The sequence below is a fragment of the Macaca fascicularis genome, chromosome 15 (genome assembly GCF_037993035.2).
Source record: "Macaca fascicularis isolate 582-1 chromosome 15, T2T-MFA8v1.1".
Lineage (NCBI taxonomy): Eukaryota > Metazoa > Chordata > Mammalia > Primates > Cercopithecidae > Macaca > Macaca fascicularis.
In genome coordinates, this window is record NC_088389.1 from 99,047,917 (window position 1) to 99,069,306 (window position 21,390).

General features: G+C 40.7%; 1 protein-coding gene and 1 long non-coding RNA gene across 4 annotated transcripts in view; one reads left to right on the forward strand and one right to left on the reverse strand.

Moving 5' to 3' along the window:
* Positions 1–2,425: 2,425 nt before the first annotated feature.
* On the reverse strand, positions 2,426–17,454 carry LOC123569121 (uncharacterized). Of its 2 annotated transcripts, XR_010581589.2 has the most exons (4): positions 17,314–17,454; positions 10,565–10,757; positions 9,320–9,474; positions 2,426–2,882 (listed from the first exon to the last, which is right to left on the reverse strand). It is a non-coding gene; the product is annotated as an uncharacterized lncRNA (long non-coding RNA). The 2 variants fall into 2 exon arrangements; XR_012424772.1 differs by lacking the exon at positions 9,320–9,474.
* PGM5 (phosphoglucomutase 5) overlaps positions 16,188–21,390 on the forward strand; it is a 183,780-nt gene continuing 178,577 nt past the window's right edge. The window contains exons 1-2 of one of the 2 annotated variants that reach the window (XM_045373149.2): positions 16,188–16,397; positions 16,652–16,966. In XM_045373149.2, coding sequence (XP_045229084.1) covers positions 16,706–16,966 — 261 coding nt within the window. In that variant the 5' untranslated portion in view covers positions 16,188–16,397; positions 16,652–16,705. Of the gene's footprint in view, positions 16,967–21,390 lie in introns of both variants that reach the window. The other variant, XM_005581869.4, reaches the window with a different exon arrangement.

Genomic DNA, 21,390 nt, shown 5'->3' on the forward strand with positions numbered 1-21,390 from the left:
TGCATTTTGTAACAACACCTTTACTTAATCAGGACTGATAATCTTACCTGATGATAGCACCTGGAGGAATGGCTGCACTAAAAAATGAAAATGAAATAAAACACGACCTTATTTGAACTTAGCAATAATGCTGATTCCTCTTTTTGATTTGAGGAGGTTACAGCTGTTGTAAATGCTTGAATTGGGTCTGCCCAGGCAAGATAGAGTCTAGAGTCCATGTCTGATGAACTTAAACAATGTAGACAATAAAAAGCGTTGCTTAAACTGCCCCTCTTTTACCAAAACACATTTGCAAATGAAAGAATAACACTTCCATTTTTTAAAAAAAATTTTGAGATGAAGTCTTGCTTTGTTACCCAGAGTGGAATGCAGTGATGAGGTTCCACTGCAACCTTTGCCTCCCAGGTTCAAGTGATTCTCCTGCCTCATCCTCCCGAGTAGCTGGGACTACAGGCGCCCACCACCATTCCCACTTCATTTTTGTATTTTTAGTAGAGACAGACTTTTACCATGTTGGCCAGGCTGGTCTCGAACTCCTGACCCCAGGTGATCCGCTGACCTTGGCCTCCGAAAGTGCTGGGATTATAGGCGTGAGCCAATAGGCCTGGCCAAAAAAATTTCCATTTTTAATTGCAGGGTCTGGGGAATTAAAATGCATCCATAATTTCTTGCGTCTCTCTGCTCGGGCTTGCATGAATGCACAGGGATGGGGAATACTTCTTAGGCAAGCATCCTCCTCTTGTCACCTGCCATCTGGAGAGAGAGGGCTGTGATTTATCTCACTTTAATCAGGAAGGACCCAACGGGAGGATGGAGAGGTCTGATGGCTTTGTTGCTCCAGGTGGGAAAGAAACGGACAGAGTGAATTTGTGTATGATCCCTAAGGAGAAAGTGTCTTTGTGCTGTATTTCTTTTTACCTGGAGACCCTGAAAGCAAGCTAGTTACAAGTTGAAATAGGCCGGTTCTGAAGTGTGATTTTGTTTGTGTTTGGGTCTTGATTACAAAGGAAAAACAAAACAAAATGCTTAATTTACATACACCAAATGTAGTGCAGGATCCCCTGGGCTATCTTTTCAGGTATCAGGGACCTTTGATGAAAGTCACCTTCTCATCTAGGAGTCATTTCCTATTGTTTAGCAGAGCCTGATATTAACATTTCCTTCCAACTGTTTGCTGGAATCTGCGTGTTCCCTTCAAGTGATGCATACGAGGTGCACAGGCTTCCTGCCACTGTCATCCTAATCTTTCCGTGGAGACAGAGGAGGAGAAGGGAGACTGCTGAGCCAGGCCCCAGATCGCTTTTCTTTCCTGACTCAGTCTGGCTCCTCTGCACTTCTCAGCTCTTGCTGTAGGTGGTGATGTTTGACCATTTTCTTCATGTGAACCTCCACACGGTAATATAAATGCATTCAGAGGATGACCTGTTATCAAAAAAAAATTCCTTTTGATTAGTAGAATCAACTTATTTCTCCACATGATACTCTTCCCACTGAGACACATGGAGACAATTCTGACTCCTTTAGGTTTGCAACCTTGAGATTTCTCTCAGATGCAATAAAAAAAAAAAAAAAAAAAAATCAAAGCATTTTGAGTGGCACAGTGGTGCCTAGTGCACAATCATGTTTGTCTGCTAAAACATAAAAGGGAAACTGGTGGGTTTGAGGATGCCCAGCAGCATGACAGCTGCCAGTGTAAATGAGCAGTGTAGAGAGAGGGGAGGCGGGAGGGGACTACAAACTTCAGAATATGAGCTGATCGTTTATAAATTTAAAAAAAAAAAAAAAAAAAAAAAAGTCGAAAAGGGAGCCCAGGATGGTACAGGAAACAGGAGAAGGGAAGATTTGCCTTACAGTTAATCAGGAGAGTCCGTAAGGGCTGATTACATGTGTGAAAGCCTTCAGTTCTTTTTTAAAAAAAATGTGAAAGTTTGCATGTATGTATGTATGTATAGCTCCGTGTATTACCATTATTGCAATCAGCAAATGGATTTACTTCCTTTATCTCATGGGCCCCTTCCCACTCACTCCTGGCAGTCCTTTTTCCTTTCTCCTTCATCCCAGAACACCAAAGAAGAGGTGTGCTTCCTAACCCTGGCTCCAGGGGACTTTATGCAATGTAAACAGCGCATCTCTAAAGTGGCTCACTGCTTAGAGAACATGCTCCCATTTTAAAACTGTGACTCCTTTATATTTTACAACGCTTATTTTAATAAGAGACAGTGGACTTGTGACTTATTTTTCATGGAGGAGTGAGCTTAATGGCTGAAAGTAATCGATAAACTTGTTTTTCCTCCGATGCCATCAGTCAAGGTCCTATGGCAATAGTAAGAGGATGACACTGGGCTGGCACCCCCTCCATAACATATTTGGACCATTTTCCCCCAGAATGCACATGCAATAGCTTTGGTCTGGAGCGTTCTGGCAAGAGAGAGATGATGTACTTGGTTTCCTTCTGTCACACTTTTGGTGAAATGAATTAGACTTTTAAATCCGGAAACTCAGCGAGATGAGTTAGATTTTTACACAAGAGCAGTGGAGGACTTCCAGCTGGTTGGGGGAATGATATGGAAATATCTTGCTAAATCAGGGTCTGGTGGAATGTTGCTCCCCTGGCAGGCTCCTCTTCACAGGGAGCAATCTGTGGGTTGCTTATAGAACAGAGCGAGCAGGAGGCATAGCATGGTCTTGCTCATGGGAAGACCTGGTGGTTCAGATGTTTGTCATTAGGAACTGGGTGTGGGCTTTTTCAAGTTAAACTGAAGCAGCAGTTCTATTAGGAAGAGCCTCCCAGATCAGCATCTTCTGTTTCTGGATACTCTCCCTTTGAAAAGCCAGATTTCAGCAAAAAGCATTGCTAATGGTGAAATTGCACAATTGAAACCCTATGGGAGCAATGGGAAAGATGGAGAAAGAGGTGGTTATATCATGTACTTGAACAGTTTATTTAGAGGCTGTTGACATTAGAATAACAGCCAAGACAAACAAAAATATTCATTTTGGATGAAAATATTATCTTTTCATGTTATCATAGATAGCTGAATCCTAAGACTTATATAGAAACACATTTTCCTAATGAGTGGCTGATTTTTTCTGGTTGTGCAAGTAAGATCCAAATTATTATACAAATTTTTGACTCAGGAGCAAACATTGTATTGCACATTGAGCTAATCACTTACCCTTTCTAAGGTAAGCCCTCACTTCTGCTTTCCCTTCATTTTGTCATTTCTGCTTGTTGGGTATAGGTTTCCTGTTGGTTCTTTCTATTAGCTCCGATGTAACATGAATGAAACTCTTAACATCCTTGCAGACATAAACACAACTTAGGTCATTGTTTCTGAGTTCATATGGAGGTTTTCTTGCCCCTGAGACTTTCACATCAGACAGCTGGATGCTGCTGTGTTCAAGGCTCTGTATGTTGATTTTGTATCCTACAACTTTACTGATTTCACCTATTCATTCAGTTCTAACAGTTTTCAAATTTTATTTGTTTTTGTTTTTTAAATATTGTGTGTTTCATTTTAGAGTCAGGGGTAGATGTACAGGTTTCTTACACAGGTATATTGCATGGTGCTGAGGTTTGGGCTTCTAATGATCCCACCACCCAAGCAGTGAGCACAGTACTTGATAGGTAGTTTTTCAACCCTTGCTCCCACCATCCTTTCCTCCTGCCTTTGGAGTCCCCAGTGTCTATTGTTCCTATCTTTGTGTTGAGTTCTAACCTTTCTTTAGGGAAGTTTGTAGGGTTTTCTATATATAACAAGATCATGCTGTCAGCAGAGACAATTTCACTTCTTCCTCTCCTATTAAGATGCCTTTTATTTCTTTCTTTTGCCTAATTACCCTGAGAAGGGGTGTCTGTGGGCATCCTTGTCTTGTTCCTGATGTTAGAGGAAAAGTTTCAACTTTTCACCATTGATTATGGTGTTAGCTATGGGTTTGTCATATATGGGCTTTATTTTGTTGGGATACAGTTTCTCAATATGTGATCTGTTGTTTTTTTTTTTTTTTTTTTTTTTTTAAACCATGAAAGGGTTTTGAATTTTGTCAAAAGCTTTTTCTATATCTGTTGAGATGTCTATATAGTTTCTATCCTTTATTTTTCTAACAGGGTGTATTATATGTATTGATTTGCTTATGTTGAACCATGATTTGATCATGGTGAATGATTCTTTCAATGTGCTGTTGAATTTGGTTTGCTAGGATTTTGTTGAAGATTTTTGGATCTATGTTGATCAAAGATACTGGTCTGTAATTTTCCTTTCTTGTAGTATTCTTGTCTGGCTTTGGAATCAGGGTAATGCTGGCCTTGTAAGATGAGTTTGGAAGTGTTCCTCCACCTCAACTTTTTGGAAGAGTTTGAGAAGGACTGGTATTTGTTCTTCTTAAAATGTTTGGTAGAATTAATCTAGGAAGCCATCTGGTTCTGGGTTTTTCATTGATAGGAGACATTTTCTTACTGATTCAACCTCCTTGCTTGCTATTTGTCTGTTCAGATTTTTAAATTTCTTCCTGAGTCAGTCTTGGTAGGTTTTATGTGTCTAGGAATTTATCCATTTCTTCTAGATAATCCAATTGGTTAGTATTTCTTAGGATCCTTTGTATTTCTGTGATATTGGCTATGATGTTTCATCTTTCATTTCTGATTTTATGCTATATTGAAAACATAAGGCATAGCAGAGAGGGGGCACTGCTCAGGACTTGGGATATAAACTGGCAGATGTTAAGGTGGATGATTCTGGTTAACTCAGAAACTCCAAAGTCCCGTGTGAAAGAATTAACTGCCTGTACTCTCCTAGTAATGTATATCCTTGGTCAAAAAAAGACTCAGTTGAGAATGTTGGATGAAGGGACCAAATCAATATTCATCATTATATTGAAAACAAATCAGATTGACTGTGGTCTTTTGACAGCAGGCCAGTGGCTGAATCTATTAGAACAAAGTTAGGGCAGGTTCAAGGGAGAGTCCTGAGATCGGTATTCTTTGTTTCATCCAACCTTGCCTTTCAGTTTCTTCTCCCCATGCCTCCAGGATGTCCCTGCACAGCCTGTAGGGTCCCTTCCTTCAGTACCTTGCCTTACTAAGGGGAGAAAATGAGTTTCCCAATGGTAGCATATATTTAGCCTTCCAAGATTTCTATTTCTATTTTAGGGGAGCTCTAGGAAAAGAGCAGATTACTCTAAATCCCCAGGTAAAAATCTGAAATAGTGGAATTTCTTTTTTTTTTTTTTTTGAGACGGAGTCTGGCTCTGTCGCCCGGGCTGGAGTGCAGTGGCCGGATCTCAGCTCACTGCAAGCTCCGCCCCCCAGGTTTACACCATTCTCCTGCCTCAGCCTCCCGAGTAGCTGGGACTACAGGCGCCCGCCGCCTCACCCGGCTAGTTTTTTGTATTTTTTAGTAGAGACGGGGTTTCACCGTGTTCGCCAGGATGGTCTCGATCTCCTGACCTAGTGATCCGCCCGTCTCGGCCTCCCAAAGTGCTGGGATTACAGGCTTGAGCCACCGCTCCCGGCCAATAGTGGAATTTCATATGACCAGGAGACATATTTTGGGGCATGGGAGCTTTTCACAATCACCTGGACATTCAGGCACCTGCTTCTCCAATGCCTAAAATATGCCTTCAATTTAGTAGGTTAATTCCTATTCCTCTTTTTCAAATTTCAAGACAATACGTGTAGTGACTGAACAATTTGAATCCAAGTTTCACTATTTAACTGCCAGTGTGACCTTGGGTTAGTCACTTAATCTTTTCAAGGCTCAATGTCATCGTGTAAAGTGGAAGTACAAACAATCCCTGACTTACAATATTTTGACTTATGATTTTTCAACTTTAAGAGAGTTTGAAAGCAATACACATTCAGCAGAAGCTGTACTTTGAGTACCCATACAACCATTCTGTTTTCTACTTTCAGTACAGTATTCAGTATATTACATGAGATATTCAAAGCCCACTTTATTATAAAATGGGCTTTCTGTTAGATGATTTTGCCTAACTGTAGGTTAATGTGAGTGTTCTGAGTGTGTTTAAGGTAGGCCGAGCTAAGCTATGATGTTTAGTAGGTTAAGTGTATTAAATGCATTTTCAGCTTACAATATTTTCATAAGTTTAGTGGAATATAACCTCATTGTAAATTGAAGGGTATTTGTAATAATGATATCTCTTCAGGGGGACTTTGTGAGCCTCTCATGGGAAAATGCATACACAGATGCATATAAATATGTAATCTTTCTTTTCCATACCTAGGATGTTCTTTAAGGATATTCAAAAATCTAGAAACAGTTGCCTCCAGGGAGATAAATGGTGGTGGGCTGGGAAACTTTTAACTGTATACCCTTTTGTACCTTTTGAATTTTGAATCAGATGAATGTATAATCTACATAAAATATTAAGATTAAAACATGACCGAATAACTTATCAGGAGTTTGGTAAACATGAAGGCCACCGTATGGTGACTGTATTTTATTCAGTGCGGGTCACTGTTGGGCACTTCTTAGAGCTTATTTCATCCTCACAAGAGCCGTAGGAGGAAGGGGCCCCAAGGGATTCATGGTTAGCATAACAGAGTAGGAGCATTTGGCAGCTATATTCCGTGTAAGTGATAACTTTAAAGATATTTTTGTTATAAAATGTTTCAAACATACAAAATACATAGAGAAGCAGTTTTCTATAGTTATTAAATGTTTTTAATGGGTAGTCATAGAAATTATCATCCAAAGTGAGATATTCTTGAGACAAAAAAGAGGTTCTATTGATAATTATGGTGGGATAACAAACTTCAGATGAACAGCTCTAGACAAACTGGGTTGTATGATTCCTGGAAAACAAGGAGTACTGTAAATGTGAGTCCTGCCTTGTGCTTCTTCCTGGCCCACTTTCTCTCTCTCCCACCGAGAAAATACGATCTTGACAGAGATATTCATTGTGGCAAGGCAACCATGGCAAACATGATCTAGATACACCATTCAAGTTTTGTTTTTTTTTTTTATACTTTAAGTTCTAGGGTACATGTGCACAACGTGCAAGTTTGTTACATATGTATACATGTGCCATGTTGGTGTGCTGCACCCATTAACTTGTCATTTACATTAGGTATGTCTCCTAATGCTATCCCTCCCCTCTCCCTCCTCCCCACAATAGGACCTGGTGTGTGATGCTCCCCTTCCTGTGTCCAAGTGATCTCATTGTTCAATTCCCACCTATGAGTGAGAACATGCGGTATTTGGTTTTCTGTTCTTGTGATAGTTTGCTGAGAATGATGGTTTCCAGCTGCATCCATGTACCTACAAAGGATACAAACTCATCCTTTTTTATGGCTGCATAGTATTCCATGGTGTATATGTGCCACATTTTCTTAATCCAGTCTGTCACTGATGGACATTTGGGTTGATTCCAAGTCTTTGCTATTGTGAATAGTGCCACAATAAATATACGTGTGCATGTATCTTTATAGCAGCATGACTTATAATCCTTTGGGTATATCCCCAGTAATGGGATGGCTGGGTCAAATGGTATTTCTAGTTCTAGATCCTTGAGGAATCGCCACACTGTTTTCCACAATGGTTGAACTAGTTTACAGTCCCACCAGCAGTGTAAAAGTGTTCCTATTTCTGCACATCCTCTCCAGACCATTCAAGTTTTATGCTGGTCCTACCTATGTGTGTCTCGGGAACTTTCCAGAGATTCCTTTGAGTGCTTCTAAATTTTGCATAAATGGGATGTTGTCACTTGTCCCTTTTTTAAACCAGTAAGCCATTTTCCCTTCTTTTCCTGGAAAATTAAAGGAACAAGAACTAGGAAATAATGTATTAGTTAAGGTTCTGTTGATTGAAAACAACAGAACCTAATTCTGGCTAGCTTAAACCATGGTAGGATTTAATGAAAAATGCTGCAGAATCTTAGGTATCTTATGGCTGGGAAAGAGGAGGTTCAGGCAGTTCCTGGGATATTAGCAACAGGTAGCTGTCAATTAACTGCCCCTGCACCACCCACTGCTGCTGTCATCAATATGGCATACCACAATGGCTCCCAGCCTCTGTATGTCTGGGTTCCAGTGTTCAAATTCTAGAGATAGCAAGAGAAATTGCATTGAGTCAGGCATCCTTCCCTAGGTCACCCTCCCTGTATATGGTCAGAAATGCAGGATTACGTAGTAAAGACACAGCTACTGAGGGCCCACTTCACTGTATTGGGACCATTTGCAGAGGAGGGAAAATTGTGAGCTATGCACTTAAAGAGGTGATAACCATAAGTTTGCAGAACAAAAAATTGGAGAAGAGAAGGATAACACTATGCTACGATTTCTTCTGAAAACGGACTAAAGGAATAGCATTTCCATTTGGAAATTCTCTCCTGGCATTTCAATATTTATGGATTCCTGAATTCTGAATTCTGAGAAAAATCAGTTGAGAAATTAGAAAAATGGCGAGAAACATTTTAATTTTCCTGTGAGAATTACAGCTTAATAGTCAGTATAGAGAGCTTACTGGCTTGAAGAAATGCACTGACTTCAAGATGAGGAAGCCCTGACATGTGGAGATGAAAGTTAAGCTGAACTGGACAGCAGCAGTAAAGGAGCCTCAGTCAGACTTTCTTGTATCTGTTGCTGTGTTATAAGTGTGTGTTCATGGCCTTGTCCACTGCTACCAGTGAACCATTTCTGCAAATAAACTTTCATGTGTTCATAGGCATAGTATATGTTTTACAAATCCTATGAGAGGTGTTCTAAGAAATGCCAAGTTTTAGAAACAAAATATGCCCTTAAATCGGCAATTTTGACAGTTGCTTCATTCTAGTGCTGTTCATCTTGCCAGGAGATCAGAATATTATGTTATTTAAATAGTATTGGAGGGGAAAATTGATGCCTTGTTAGTATAACAATGTCATGTAAACAATGATTAAAGCATTAAGTATTTGTGATGTTACCTTTCAATCTTTAAAGGACTTTTCTTTAGCATTTATTTGGTGATAATATTCATTTCTTTTAAATGTTTTCTTTATTATCTTAATGTTGTTGGATTTTATAATCTTGTCATAATATGTTGGCTCATAATAATAATCATCATTTGTTATATCTTTTTAAAACAGAAGACTACTAAAACTTTTCATATAATCCTGTTACAGAAAAAACAGTTATTGGCTTGTTATTATAGTCACATATTATTTTTCAAAACCTTATAAGTGAAGTGTTATGAAAATCATATGAATTTGGGAATTCCCAAGCATTCGCAGAAATTCTATTTCCTTGTTCCCAAATCCCAATGATTAATATCTGCCAGGAGCCGGAAAACAGCAAAAGGAAGTAACATCCTATGTTGGATACCTGGTAGGGTTAGTGAAGAAATGTTATTGCTGAGCTCTGTGTTACTCTCATAAATGATGCCATTGAGGAAGTCACATTTGTTGAGAGGAAGGCGGATACACAGAGTTTTGCTGCTGTCTGTTGGATAAGAACCTCCTGGTCGATATCAGCTCCTACTGCAAGTCAGAAAAATCAATCCAATGATAAATGAAAAGTGACCAATGTGCTGGGAAATAACTTATGTTTTGGCTTCAGAGGAAATTTTAGAAACGGTGCAAAGTGAAACATAAAAACAAACTATGAAGAGGTTCATGAATTTCCCTCTGAAGCTGATAGCCATATTTTAGCAGATGGAGCTCCTACCATTGGCACAACTCGGGTTGAAACAGTGTGTCCAGGAAACCCTATGTTAAAATGCAATGTGTTGGGAATATTTTTCCTCTATTTGCTTGAGTTAGTTTTTCAAATTAGTGTACTCTGGCTCAGCTGTGCTCTGAGGGAATGAACAAAAGATTGGTAAAATCTGATGGAGAACACTGGTCAGGCAGGCCACATAGAATCCCTGGGGATGGTGGTTCCTGATAAATGGGGGAGGAGGACCTAAGCCAGGCTTGGGCTGGGCTGGAGGAACATAAAGATGGGATCTACTCACAACTCCCAAAACTGAGGGGTCCTGATAACACATTATTTCACTCTTAGCCATGGAAATTCATTATTTTTATGGATAAAATAACTTTAAAAAACTAATTTACATTGGAATGTTAAAATATTTATATAGAGATTATTGGGAATTCCCTCCTAAAGCCCAAACATAAAAACTACCAAAAAATAAAAAAAATTCTGTGTAGGCTAAGATTGCAAATGACTGATGGAATATAATTTAAATTAAACATGAAAAATATATTTCCTCTTTAATAAAGATCTAAATTATACCCTTTTTAGGAGGCTTCAGAAATGAAATTCAACTATTAAAAAAGTATAGAGATGCCTTTAGAAAATAAACTTTTCTTTTGCTGTATTATAAAATAAAGAACTTTGATGAGAATATTTCCAAAGTTTTTAATAATCGATTACACTGATGTTTCTAGGTATTGTAGATAACACCAAGAAATTAAATCTTCATCTTTGGCAGACCAGAGGGCTATTATTTTTAGGTAAGACAATTAAAATCTGCTTTTAATAAATCACAAATTTTGCAAGTTAGCCATTAACAGTAAGTGCTTTTCAAAGATGGGCCCAATACATAAAGAAGCCAGGAAAACATACCTGCATTAGTTTTGCCCATCAACTTCTTATGCTGGCCTCAGGAGATTTATTAACAGCATTCAATATTTTAGGTAGGCTGGAGGTGGTGGCTCACGCCAGTAATTCCAACACTTTAGGAGGCTGAGGTGGGAGGATCGCTTGAGGCCAGGAGTTCAAGACCAGCCTGGTCAACATAGTGAGCCCCTCGGTCTCTCTGAAAAGAAAAAAAAATTTAGGTATCTTGTGGCTACCTCCAAAAACAAACTCCAGAGGAACCGGATTTTTTTTTGTTTGTTTCATGTGTTGGGATAATGGCTTCTTTTGCAGTTACTTACAAAGCATTTAAGGGTCCGTAAAAATGTTTTTTCATCCTTAATAACATGAATTCTCTAATTTGTATATGATATAATGCTAGATATTGTGCCAAAAGGGTTACATAGACATAATCCATGCCTATTTTTCAAAGATAATACTAATATAGAGAATAAGAATCATTATTATTGTAGTAATTATTATGTTAGTAATAGTAGTAATAATCATAACAATTACATCAAACACTTATTAAACGCTTATTATGTGCCAGGTACTGTGCAATCAATTTCCACATATTAGCTCTTTAAATGCGATCACGAGCCCCATGAGTTAGGTAGCATTATGTCCATTTTATAGATGCAGAAACTGAGCGTTGAAGAGGGAAAGCAGCTTGTGCAAGGCCATGCAGGCAGTCATTGATAAGGGTGGGAAGCAAGAAGTTGAAGTCTGAGATGTAAGTTCACACACACAAGTACACAAACATTTACAAGATACTTGTATGACATGTGGGGTTGCTTGAAATATATAATTGACTTTCCCCAGCACCAGAAAGTGTTTGGACAGATTTCGAAGGGATCTAGCACTTCCTTAGAGGACTGCCCTGTGACATTTTCCGTGTGATTTTCTGCCTCTTGTCTTATACTTTTGGCATTTCTTCTGCTTTTAGAGGTTATGAGTTAACAGCATATTTTTAGTACCTCCTGTGTGCCTAGAAGTGGCCCCTGACTCAATGGGAGTGTATATCTACCATGGGCCAAATCGATGTGCTTTCCTGTCAGCCAGGGGAGTATGGAAGAACACGCTCCCCTGATTCCAACAGAACTTGCTGCCACTCTGATGTCTTCATTGTAAGGTCTCTAAATGAATGTTCAAGAAATTCATGTTAAAGGCACGTGTCATATGTGTAACTTGTAAACATTTGTATACTTGTCTCTGTGTCCTTACACCTCAGGTTTCAACTCTTTGTTTCTCACCTTTACCAGTGACTACCTGTGTGCTGTGTGGCTTTGGACCAATTGCTCTCCCCGTCTAAAGCTCAGTTTCTGCATCTGTAAAATGGATATAATGCCATATATACATAGATATAGATATACATACACAAATATATATATACACATATACATACATATACAAATTGAAATATATAAGTATTTCAATTAAGTCTCAAAAATCACTGAAGAGTGTTTTTATAATGCCCTTTAGCAATTTTACCTGCTGCCTTTGCACATTCTGGTGAATTTCTAAATGGAAGTCTGACAGAGATTAATCTTTTAATGCATCATAAATAAAAAAGAAAATCACAGAATGATGTAACTGGAGAGGACTCTGGGTATCTAAAGTGTTTCATGAAAGATTAATGTCCTTGATCTGTTTGTAAGTGTTTTGGAAAAATCCTCCATGGTCAAATAAAACTTGGCAATGTTGGATTGAAGTCAAATAGGTTTTTTCTTTTTTTTTTCCTGCAGAACTTCACAGTCTTTGATATGCTAATGTGTTTTGTGAATCTACAAGACAAGGAATGAAGTGTTTCAACACTTACTTTACCCAGATTCTCATTTTGGGACGGACTGGTCAAGCTGAGTCAGCTAGTATATTCTCTAGATGGAGATGATGGCTGATGCCTTTTTGAGAGCAAGAGAGTCCCCAGGGGAAGCAAGGATATATCAATTGCTCCTTTTTCATGCCAAGGATCCTCAGTCTCTAGAGACTCAGAGAAGGCTGAAAGGCTACCCTAGGCCATCAGGGCTACCATTCATTGTGACCCAATGCTACAGAGAAGCTCTGAGCTCAGTGCAAAGGAATGACCAGCCCTTGAGAATCAGGAAAATTTATTTGTTCCTGACCTAGTCCACTGAGGACATACAAGGAGTGGGGCAGGGGAGTGTCACCAGCGGTGGTTACAAGCCAGTGTGATTCTCTTTCACTAAGAAAACTGGTCCCTGTGAGTTTAGGTTGGGAAGCACCAGGTTAAAAAATGTTTAGGCCAGGAGTGGCCACTTACTCCAGCCTGGGTGACAGAGTGAGATTCTGTCTCAAAAAAAAAAAAAAAAAAAAAAAATGATGTCTATTGAGAACTCTCAGAACTCTTAATACGAAAGTGTGCATTGTGAAGAGTGGGAGTAGAGTGTACAGGAATTTTAAAAGCTACTTGGTCATGAAACTCTCGCTTTGTGCAGGATTTGAGGGGCACTAATATTCTGAGGAAAATACTTTGGGAAACACTGATCTAATCCAAACTTCTCATTTTACCAGCAAACAACTGTGGGGCCCTCTCAGTTTCCTTTCTCCATCATTGTGACAAATTCATTGGAATTAATTCAATTAAACCTAGGGTCAGTTTTGAAGAGATTTATTTAGCAGGTAAATCTCTTTTGTACATTTCGAGGGAATTTTGAGTTTCCATAGTCAAAAACCACAGATCAGTTTAACCAACCTTTATGGAATATCATCTATGCCCAAAGACCCTTTAGCTACAGTGATGGTCTACAAAAATATGAACTGTAATTCTTGCAATACAGGAGATTAGTAATAATGGTAAATATAATGACGAAGACACCATGAATAGCTAACATTTGTTGAATGCCTTTCTATTAGGCACTTTACTAAGTATTTTAATCCTCCCAACAATGTATGAGGTAGGGATTATAATAATTCCCATTTTATAGTGAGGACTCTGAGGTTAGGAAATTATCCTAACTTAAACGTTAGGTATAAGCATGAATAGAAAGGTGTTATCAGCCTATAAAACATTCCTTTATGAGTGATACAAGTGCTATATAAATTCAGAGAAAAGAAAAATAGTTTTAGAAAGCCTTGATCAGTGAGTGTGAAGTACATGGTGGCCCAGTTACTGTTTGGTTGCCCATCTCTCCTCCCTCGGGATCAGCACCCCCTTACTTGGGAAGAATTGTTTTCCTTTTCACTGTGAGGTTCTTTCTGGCTATGCGGTGGGGCATATTGCCTCAAACTAACCCTGTTCCAGTCTTGGAGAACCTTGAAATTGGAACCAAGGGAAGAGGATTGCCTCTTGAATGGCAATTCTCTAAAATCTAGTCTGAGATGCTGATGCCTAGTCCCTGGGTCTGTGGAAGGAGCTGGGCTGTGAGAGCGGAGAATGCTGTTGATGTCAACAGAGAGGCAGGTGCTAGGAGCAGAGAGATGGAGGCCTGGAGGGTTTCTGGGCATCTCTGAGGCTTAGGGGTTGGATCATTGTCTTCGTTGCTGGAACAAAGGACTTACCATACCTGCTCTTCTGGGAATGAAACTGTCCTGCTTTGCAAAATAAAATGTCATTAGAAAGAGATCTTAAAAACCCCACACCATAGAGATGTGCACAGATCCCTAGAAGTATTCAGGTTCTGTCTGTTGGGTGCTAAACCAAGACTCTCAAGTATGTTCTAAAGAGAAACTGGTGTGTGTAGGCTGTGCACTCCCAGGGAGATAAAAATTTATGAACTTTATGGGTTGGGCTTGGTGGCTCACACCTTTAATCCCAGCACTGTGGGAGGCCAAAGCAGGTAGATTGCTTGAGCTGAGGAGTTTGAGACCAGCCTAGGCAACATGGTGAAACCCCATGTCTACAAAAACTACAAAAATTAGCTGGGCATGGTGCGATGTACCTGTAGGCAGGAAGATCGCTTGAGCCCAATAGGGAGAAGGTGCAGTGAGCCATGATTGTGCCACTGCACTCCAGCTGGGTAACAGGAACTTTATGGGGAATGGGATGTTGGAGATTGAGTAGAGACTAGAGGAAAACAAAAACAAAAACAACCTCCCCCGACTTGCAATACCATTCTTTTAAAAAAAAGTTAATTGGCAAATTAAAATTGTATGTATTTATGGGGGTATAATGTGATGTTATGATATATGTATACATTGTAGAATAATTAAATCCAGAGAATTAATATATTCACCTCAAAACGTATTTTCTTATGGTGAGAACATTTGAAATTTACTGTCTTAGCAATTTTGAAATATATAATGTTTCATTGTTAACTACAGTAACCATGCTGTGCTATAGATCTCAACAAAATATATTCTTCCTGTCTCAACTAAAACATTGTACTCTTTGACAACATTTCTCCATTCCTCTCACTCCCTCCAAAAACACCCATTCTTTATGTTGAAGAGAATGGCTAAAAAGTCCCAGCCGGTTTCAACTGACAGCTTCAATGTTTTCCCCATCACATTTCAATGTTATTAATAAAAAGGGGAGGGGCAATATATAATTCGGACAGGCTGAAAGTACCATTGTAACCACTTTCTTGACTTCACAGAAAAAGTCCTCCTGTTTTCATCTGTAAAATGGGAACTACATGAATACCATTCTTCTTTTCTTCAGTCTGCAAAGAAAAAACAGATGCAAAGCCTTTTATCAATTGCAAAACAGTATACAATGTGTGTTATTACTCACAGTTGTCTTACTGTGACCAAACACTTTATAACCCTATGGCGAGTCAGCCTTACTCTCAGGAAGTGGACAATATTTGGGGAGGAGAAGCAGCAGGATATTTCAGGGATGGTAGCCTTGGTGGGTCCAAAAATTCTTTGAGAGAAATGGGAGATAGAACTTTCTTCCTGCTTTGGGTTTTTATCCTGTTAGTCTTTTCTCTCTTCACTCCTATTTTCTATGGAGAATTTCCTGGTTTTGGAGTTTTGGTGAGTTTTATGGAGAGGAGGCAGAAAATCTTTAGCTCCAACAGAATGAAAGGATACATGCAAAGGAACCTAGCACAGTACCTGGTACCCAGTTCTCTTTTAACTTGGTTTTATTCGTTCACTCCTGGTAGGACATTAATAAGGGTTTTAGCCCCCTCCTATTGAAAACGATTAATTCAGTTAAGAGTCCAGACAGTGTGGACAAATACAGGGTAGGACAAGCCTGTTTCTAAAGCAGGAGCTGGGTAGGGAGGGTGAGAAGGGCGGGAAGAATAGGGAAATACGTGTCGTCTGTGTTGCTGCTGTTGCAACCACCACAACAAACAAACAAGTGAGAAAAAAAAAAAAAAAAAAGAAAAGAATTGTCCATACCGGAAAGTGTGCTGTTTTGGAAGAGGCTGGGGAAAGTGTGGATGGCTCCAGTGGGTCCTGTTGGATTGAAGTCTGACAGTGGTGATTCCCTTCAACAAATGGTCGCGGTGGGAGGGTACACACACACACCACACGCAGCGCCCAGCCTCCGATTTCAGCGCTGGCAGGAGATAACCATTCTCAGCTCGCCTTTCCAGGGTTATTTTTGGCTGGGGCTGTTTGCTGATGGCAAAAGGTTTCAGCCCCCTCCCAACTCCCTCCCTGTCCTTGTTCTGAAGAGAAACTGGTGCGTATAGGCTGCGCACTCCTAGGGAGACCTGGAGAGGGGCCGGGCGCGCGAGAGGAACCCTGACTCTGCCCAAAGTCTCGCCTTCCCGCCGGCTGTTTTCTGGCGGAGGGTGTGCCCCGGAGGGCGGCGATCGTGGGGGAAGGCTGGGGCCAGGCGCGGGTGGAGGCGTCACTGGGGTCGGGCTAGCAGGCCCTGGAATCGGGCTTTTGGGACACCCCAAAAGTGAGTCCAACTTGGGAAGAAACTGAGGACACCTCGGGCGGTCTGGCAGCAGAGAAGGTGGGCGGGAGAAGATTTTATAGGAAGCCAGAAGCAAACTCTGCTGAGGGAGTCAGTGAGCGGCCTCACGGAAAGGAGGGGCGGGCGGTCCCCCGGCGGGCGGGTGCAGGGCGCAGGGCGCCGACCTGCTGGGGAGGGGGCCCGGGCGCGAGGCGGAGTCCCGGCACGCAGCCAGGCTGGTGGGGGCTCCCCGGCAGGCTGCAGATTCCCTCGGGCTCAGGGAGCCGCAGCAAGACAGGCCAGGAGGCGCCATGGAGGGGAGCCCCATCCCGGTGCTGACGGTGCCCACCGCGCCCTACGAGGACCAGCGGCCGACCGGCGGCGGGGGTCTGCGGCGACCCACCGGCCTCTTCGAGGGCCAGCGCAACTACCTGCCCAACTTCATCCAGAGCGTGCTGTCGTCCATCGACCTGCGCGACCGCCAGGGCTGCACCATGGTGGTGGGCAGCGACGGCAGGTACTTTAGCAGGACGGCCATCGAGATCGTGGTGCAGATGGCCGCGGCCAACGGGGTGAGTGACCGGATGCCCCTCGCTTCCCGCCTCGCTGCCGCCATGCGCTCTCCTAGCCTATGTCCCCCCACTGCCTCCGGGCCCAGCTGGGAGGCCCCCGACCGGCTCCACTACCTCACTCCGGCTCCACTACCTCACTCCGGCTTCTTCACCCTCCAGCGCCCCACCCCCGCCGCACTCGCAGCCTCCCTGGCGCATCCCGGACACCGGGTTCTATTAGTACCCACCGCCCCCAAAAACCTTGAGGGGTCTCCGTCGTTCCTGGAGCCACTCCGGGCGCCCCAGACTCTTCTCCGACTCTGGCCACATCCCGCACCTGCTCATTTTTCTTTCGGACATTGTCTTGCCCGGCCCTGTCATTTCCAAGGCAATTCCGGGTTTTCCATATTGTTCCCAACACGTTCGCTGCCCACCGTCCCCACACAATCTTCTTTCGCAGGCTCCCAACAAAGTCCCCCTGGCCCATGCCCTTTTTGCAATAATCTTCCAATCCCCTAAGTCTTAGCTCTGCTTATTTAACAGTAGTGGTGTCACAGAACACACACATGCACACACACACGCGATCCCTGACATATTTGGCAAGAGTGGGCCCTGAAGGTTTTTAATATTTTGGTTCTTTAACCCGGTGGAATTATTGATTGAATGATTTATTTAATTAGGGTAGGGATGGAGTGGATCAATTTGATGTTAAACAGCTTGAGCTCGCAGTTCCCGGGAGGCATATCTCTAAATGGTCTGAAATGAGATTTGCAGTGGTTTTCTTAATGCAATTCCCAACTTCTCTCCAAATGCCTTTTGGCATTTGACAACATTTCATGCCTCTTCCTCTTTCGGTTTTCATCCTTGTTTCCTCTCCCTTCTCCCACGACCTCGGTAGTCTTCTTTTGCAATCCAGATTCTCAGACTTCGGATTTTTCTCCCACTGCCCCTTTCCTCACTGTCCTATAACTAGAAGCACCTTTTGGTATAGCCCCATATCCCAGTTTCCTCTTTCCCAAGTCTGGCAGCATCTCAAGGACATCTACAAGAGGGATACCTAATTTCAGGGGTCTCTGAATTATCTGTGGAAAACATTGTCTAAAAAAGTAATTTCATCCTTATTCATGCTACCAGACCCACACTCACAGAATTTTTCTTTAATGGAAAGTCTCTTGCAGATGTATAAATGAGTGTTAACATATTTAAAAGCAAAACTGAACAATTCCCTGGCATTTGAATTTTCTCCTTCCTTCCAACCCTCTTCTTTTCATTTTCTCGTTTATTATTAAAAACAATTTTAAAGGATCTCCATGCTTCATATTTATCTACTATAATTTCCCCTCCTCAGTGTCTCAGGGATGGGGAAAGAGGATTTTTTAAAAAACATAATAAAAAACAATTGGGAGAAACAGGGCCAGTGGTGTTGGGGTGGGTGGTGGAATTGTGATTTTTGACTCCAGCAGACAATGATGCTGGAGATACGGGGTTTGTATTTCTCTCTGGCTGCTCACTTGGGATTGATGAAGGTTGGCTAGAATCAGGGAGTTGAAGAGAGGTCGACAAATGGTCTTTCACTCTTTTCTGACAAGGCTGTTCCCATGGAGTGATGGAGAATAATGAGCCTTGGGAGAACTATGGGAGCTCTCATACTCCTTCCCCGGCCAATTTTTTTAGGGAGTGAGAGAAACATGGCCTGAACAATACTTGTGTGTCAGGATATTTTTGAAGCTACAGTTGTTGATTTGCATGGGAAAATTTATGTCTTATTTCTTGGCCCACTTTACCATAAGGACTCCTCAGTTTCTTACTTCAATGGGTCTTCTATGACAAACACACTTTATTAACTCTAAGAGTGAAATTTATTTTAGCAGATAATTAGCATAGGTCACTTATGCTTAAAATAGAGTCAAATTTAACCTACTAGCTGTTATAAAGGACAGATGACAAATTAAAATCCACATAGAAGCATCGAGTCTTAAATAGTCTGAAAGTACTACTTCTAAGAGGGGTGGGCATAGGCGAAGGGAATGGTGGACATGTTTCAGAATTTCAAACAGCCAATTTTAACCAATCTTTTCCTCATTTTGTTTTCCTTCTGGGGGTCTTATGCTAAAGTGAAATGAATAGCCATAAGGCTGGCTTCAGGAGAAAGATGGTCTAAAATAAATGGATAATTATAAGCAAAATTGGTCTTGAATGATTGAAAATTGATAAGAATGTGCTTGTCTCCTGATTTGGCACGTTGAGTTAGACTCAGGAGTACTGAACTTGTATTCCAAATGCTTTGGTCTTTTTTGATATCCTATTGGATAGTCATAAACAGGCTAGAAAAATAGAAAACTAGAATTTATTCTCTTTGAACTGACAAATCTGACCAGTGGGCTGCATTCTTTGTATCTGAAAAATCTTGGTTTTGATTGAAAAAGTTAATTTTACAAAGCAATTTTCTTTTTTTTAATTAAATTTCATTATTTTTTTTGAGACAGGGTCTCATTTTGTTGCCCAGGCTGGAGTGCAATGGCACAGTCTTGGTTCACTGTAGCCTTGACCTCCCCAGGTTCAGGTGATCTTCCCACCTCAGCCGCCTGAGTAGCTGGGGCTATAGGTGCACGCTACCACGCACAGCTGATTTTTGTGTTTTTACTACTGATAGGGTTTCTCTGTGTTGCCCAGTCTAGTCTCAAACTTCTGATCTCAAGAGATCTGCCTGCCTTGTCCTCCTAAAGTGTCATGAACCACCGTGCCTAGCCTACAAAACAATGTTCTATGAAAAACTATAGTTACTCTTTGATTATGTAATTGCTGGAAGAGAAGAAAAACATGGAATTTCTAAAATGACAAACTATATTACTTATATTTTAATATCTCATAAAGTTTGAAATAGACATTTCAAACATAAACATGTATAAAAATTTTTATAAATTAAAATATACAATTAAAACATTATTAAATTATTTTATTATAAAATTGTGGAATCAAAAAACATAAATTTAAACAATTTTTTAAAAAATTTATTTTGGGATTTCCCAAGGAGTGATGGAGAATAATGAGCCTTGGGAGAGCTATGGCAGCTCTCATACTCCTTCCTGGGCCAACTTTTTTAGAAAGTGGCAGGAATATACCCTGTTCAGTATTTATTGTGGCTTAGGATATTTTTGAAGCTATAGTTGTTGATTTGCTTCAAACTTTAAAAAATTTATTATAAAATTATGGAATGTAAAAAAATTTATAAAACTGAAATTTTCAAACTTTCAGAAAAGCAGAGAGATGAGATTAATGGCACTCATAGACAAAAATAGAACATAGATTGTAAACATTTTGCTATATTTGTGTCATGATTATTTTTTGCTTGTCTTTGAAAATATATTGAAGAAAATCACATTTTGCCCCTAAATTCCTTAGTACAGATTTCTAAAAAATAAGAACATTTTCTTGTATAGTTACAATATCATCTTTTCAAACAAAATAAAAAATCGTTTTTTTGTATCATTTGTTACCCAGTCCACATTCAGATTGCCTCAGTTATTATGAAATGTCCTTTTAGTTTTTGAGACAAAGTCTTGCTCTTTCACACCGCCTGAAGTGCAGTGACACAATCATAGCTCATTGCAGCCTCAGACTCCTGGGCTCAAGCGATCTGCCTGCCTCAGCCTCCTGAGTAGCTAGGACTATAGGTGCACACCACCATGCCCGGCTAATTTATTGTTTTTGTAGAGATGGAGGTCTCACTACGTTGCCCAGGCTGGTCTCAAACTTCTGGCCTCAAGTGATCCTTCCAGCTTGGTCTCCCTGAAATATCTTTTGTGGCTGGTTTGTTCAAATTAGTTTCTTCTAATCAAGGGACACACATTGCATTTGATTATTTAGCTCAATACTTTTTTAACCTAGAAAGTACCCTCACTCTTTGTTTATGTATTTATTTAATGAAATTGACTTGTTGAAAAACTAGTCAGTTGTCCTGTAGAATATTTCCCCTTCTGGAATTTTCCGGTTGCTTTTTATGGTGTCATTTAACTTTTCACTCTGTTTTCTGTTTTTCTGGTTAACTGGAAGTTAGTTCTAAAGGCTTTTAGTCCTGATATAACAAAATACCAAAAACTGCATGACTTACAAACAACAGAAATTTATTTCTCACAGTTCTAGAGACTAGCAAGTTCAAGATCAAGGCACCTGCAGTTTTGGTATCTGGATAGGACCAACTTTCTGGTTCATAGATTGACCTTCTTGCTGGGCCCTCACATAGTGGGAGAGACTAGCTCTCTGGGGCCTCTTTTATAAGGGCACTAATTCCAATCATGAGGGTTCTGTCCTTATGACCTAATGACCCCCTAAAGGCCCCACCTTCTAATACCAGTACCTTTGGGGTTAGGATTTCAACACATTAATTTTGGGAAGACGTACACGTTCAACCCATTGCAAGGTTTAGTTAGATTCAGGTTCAACTT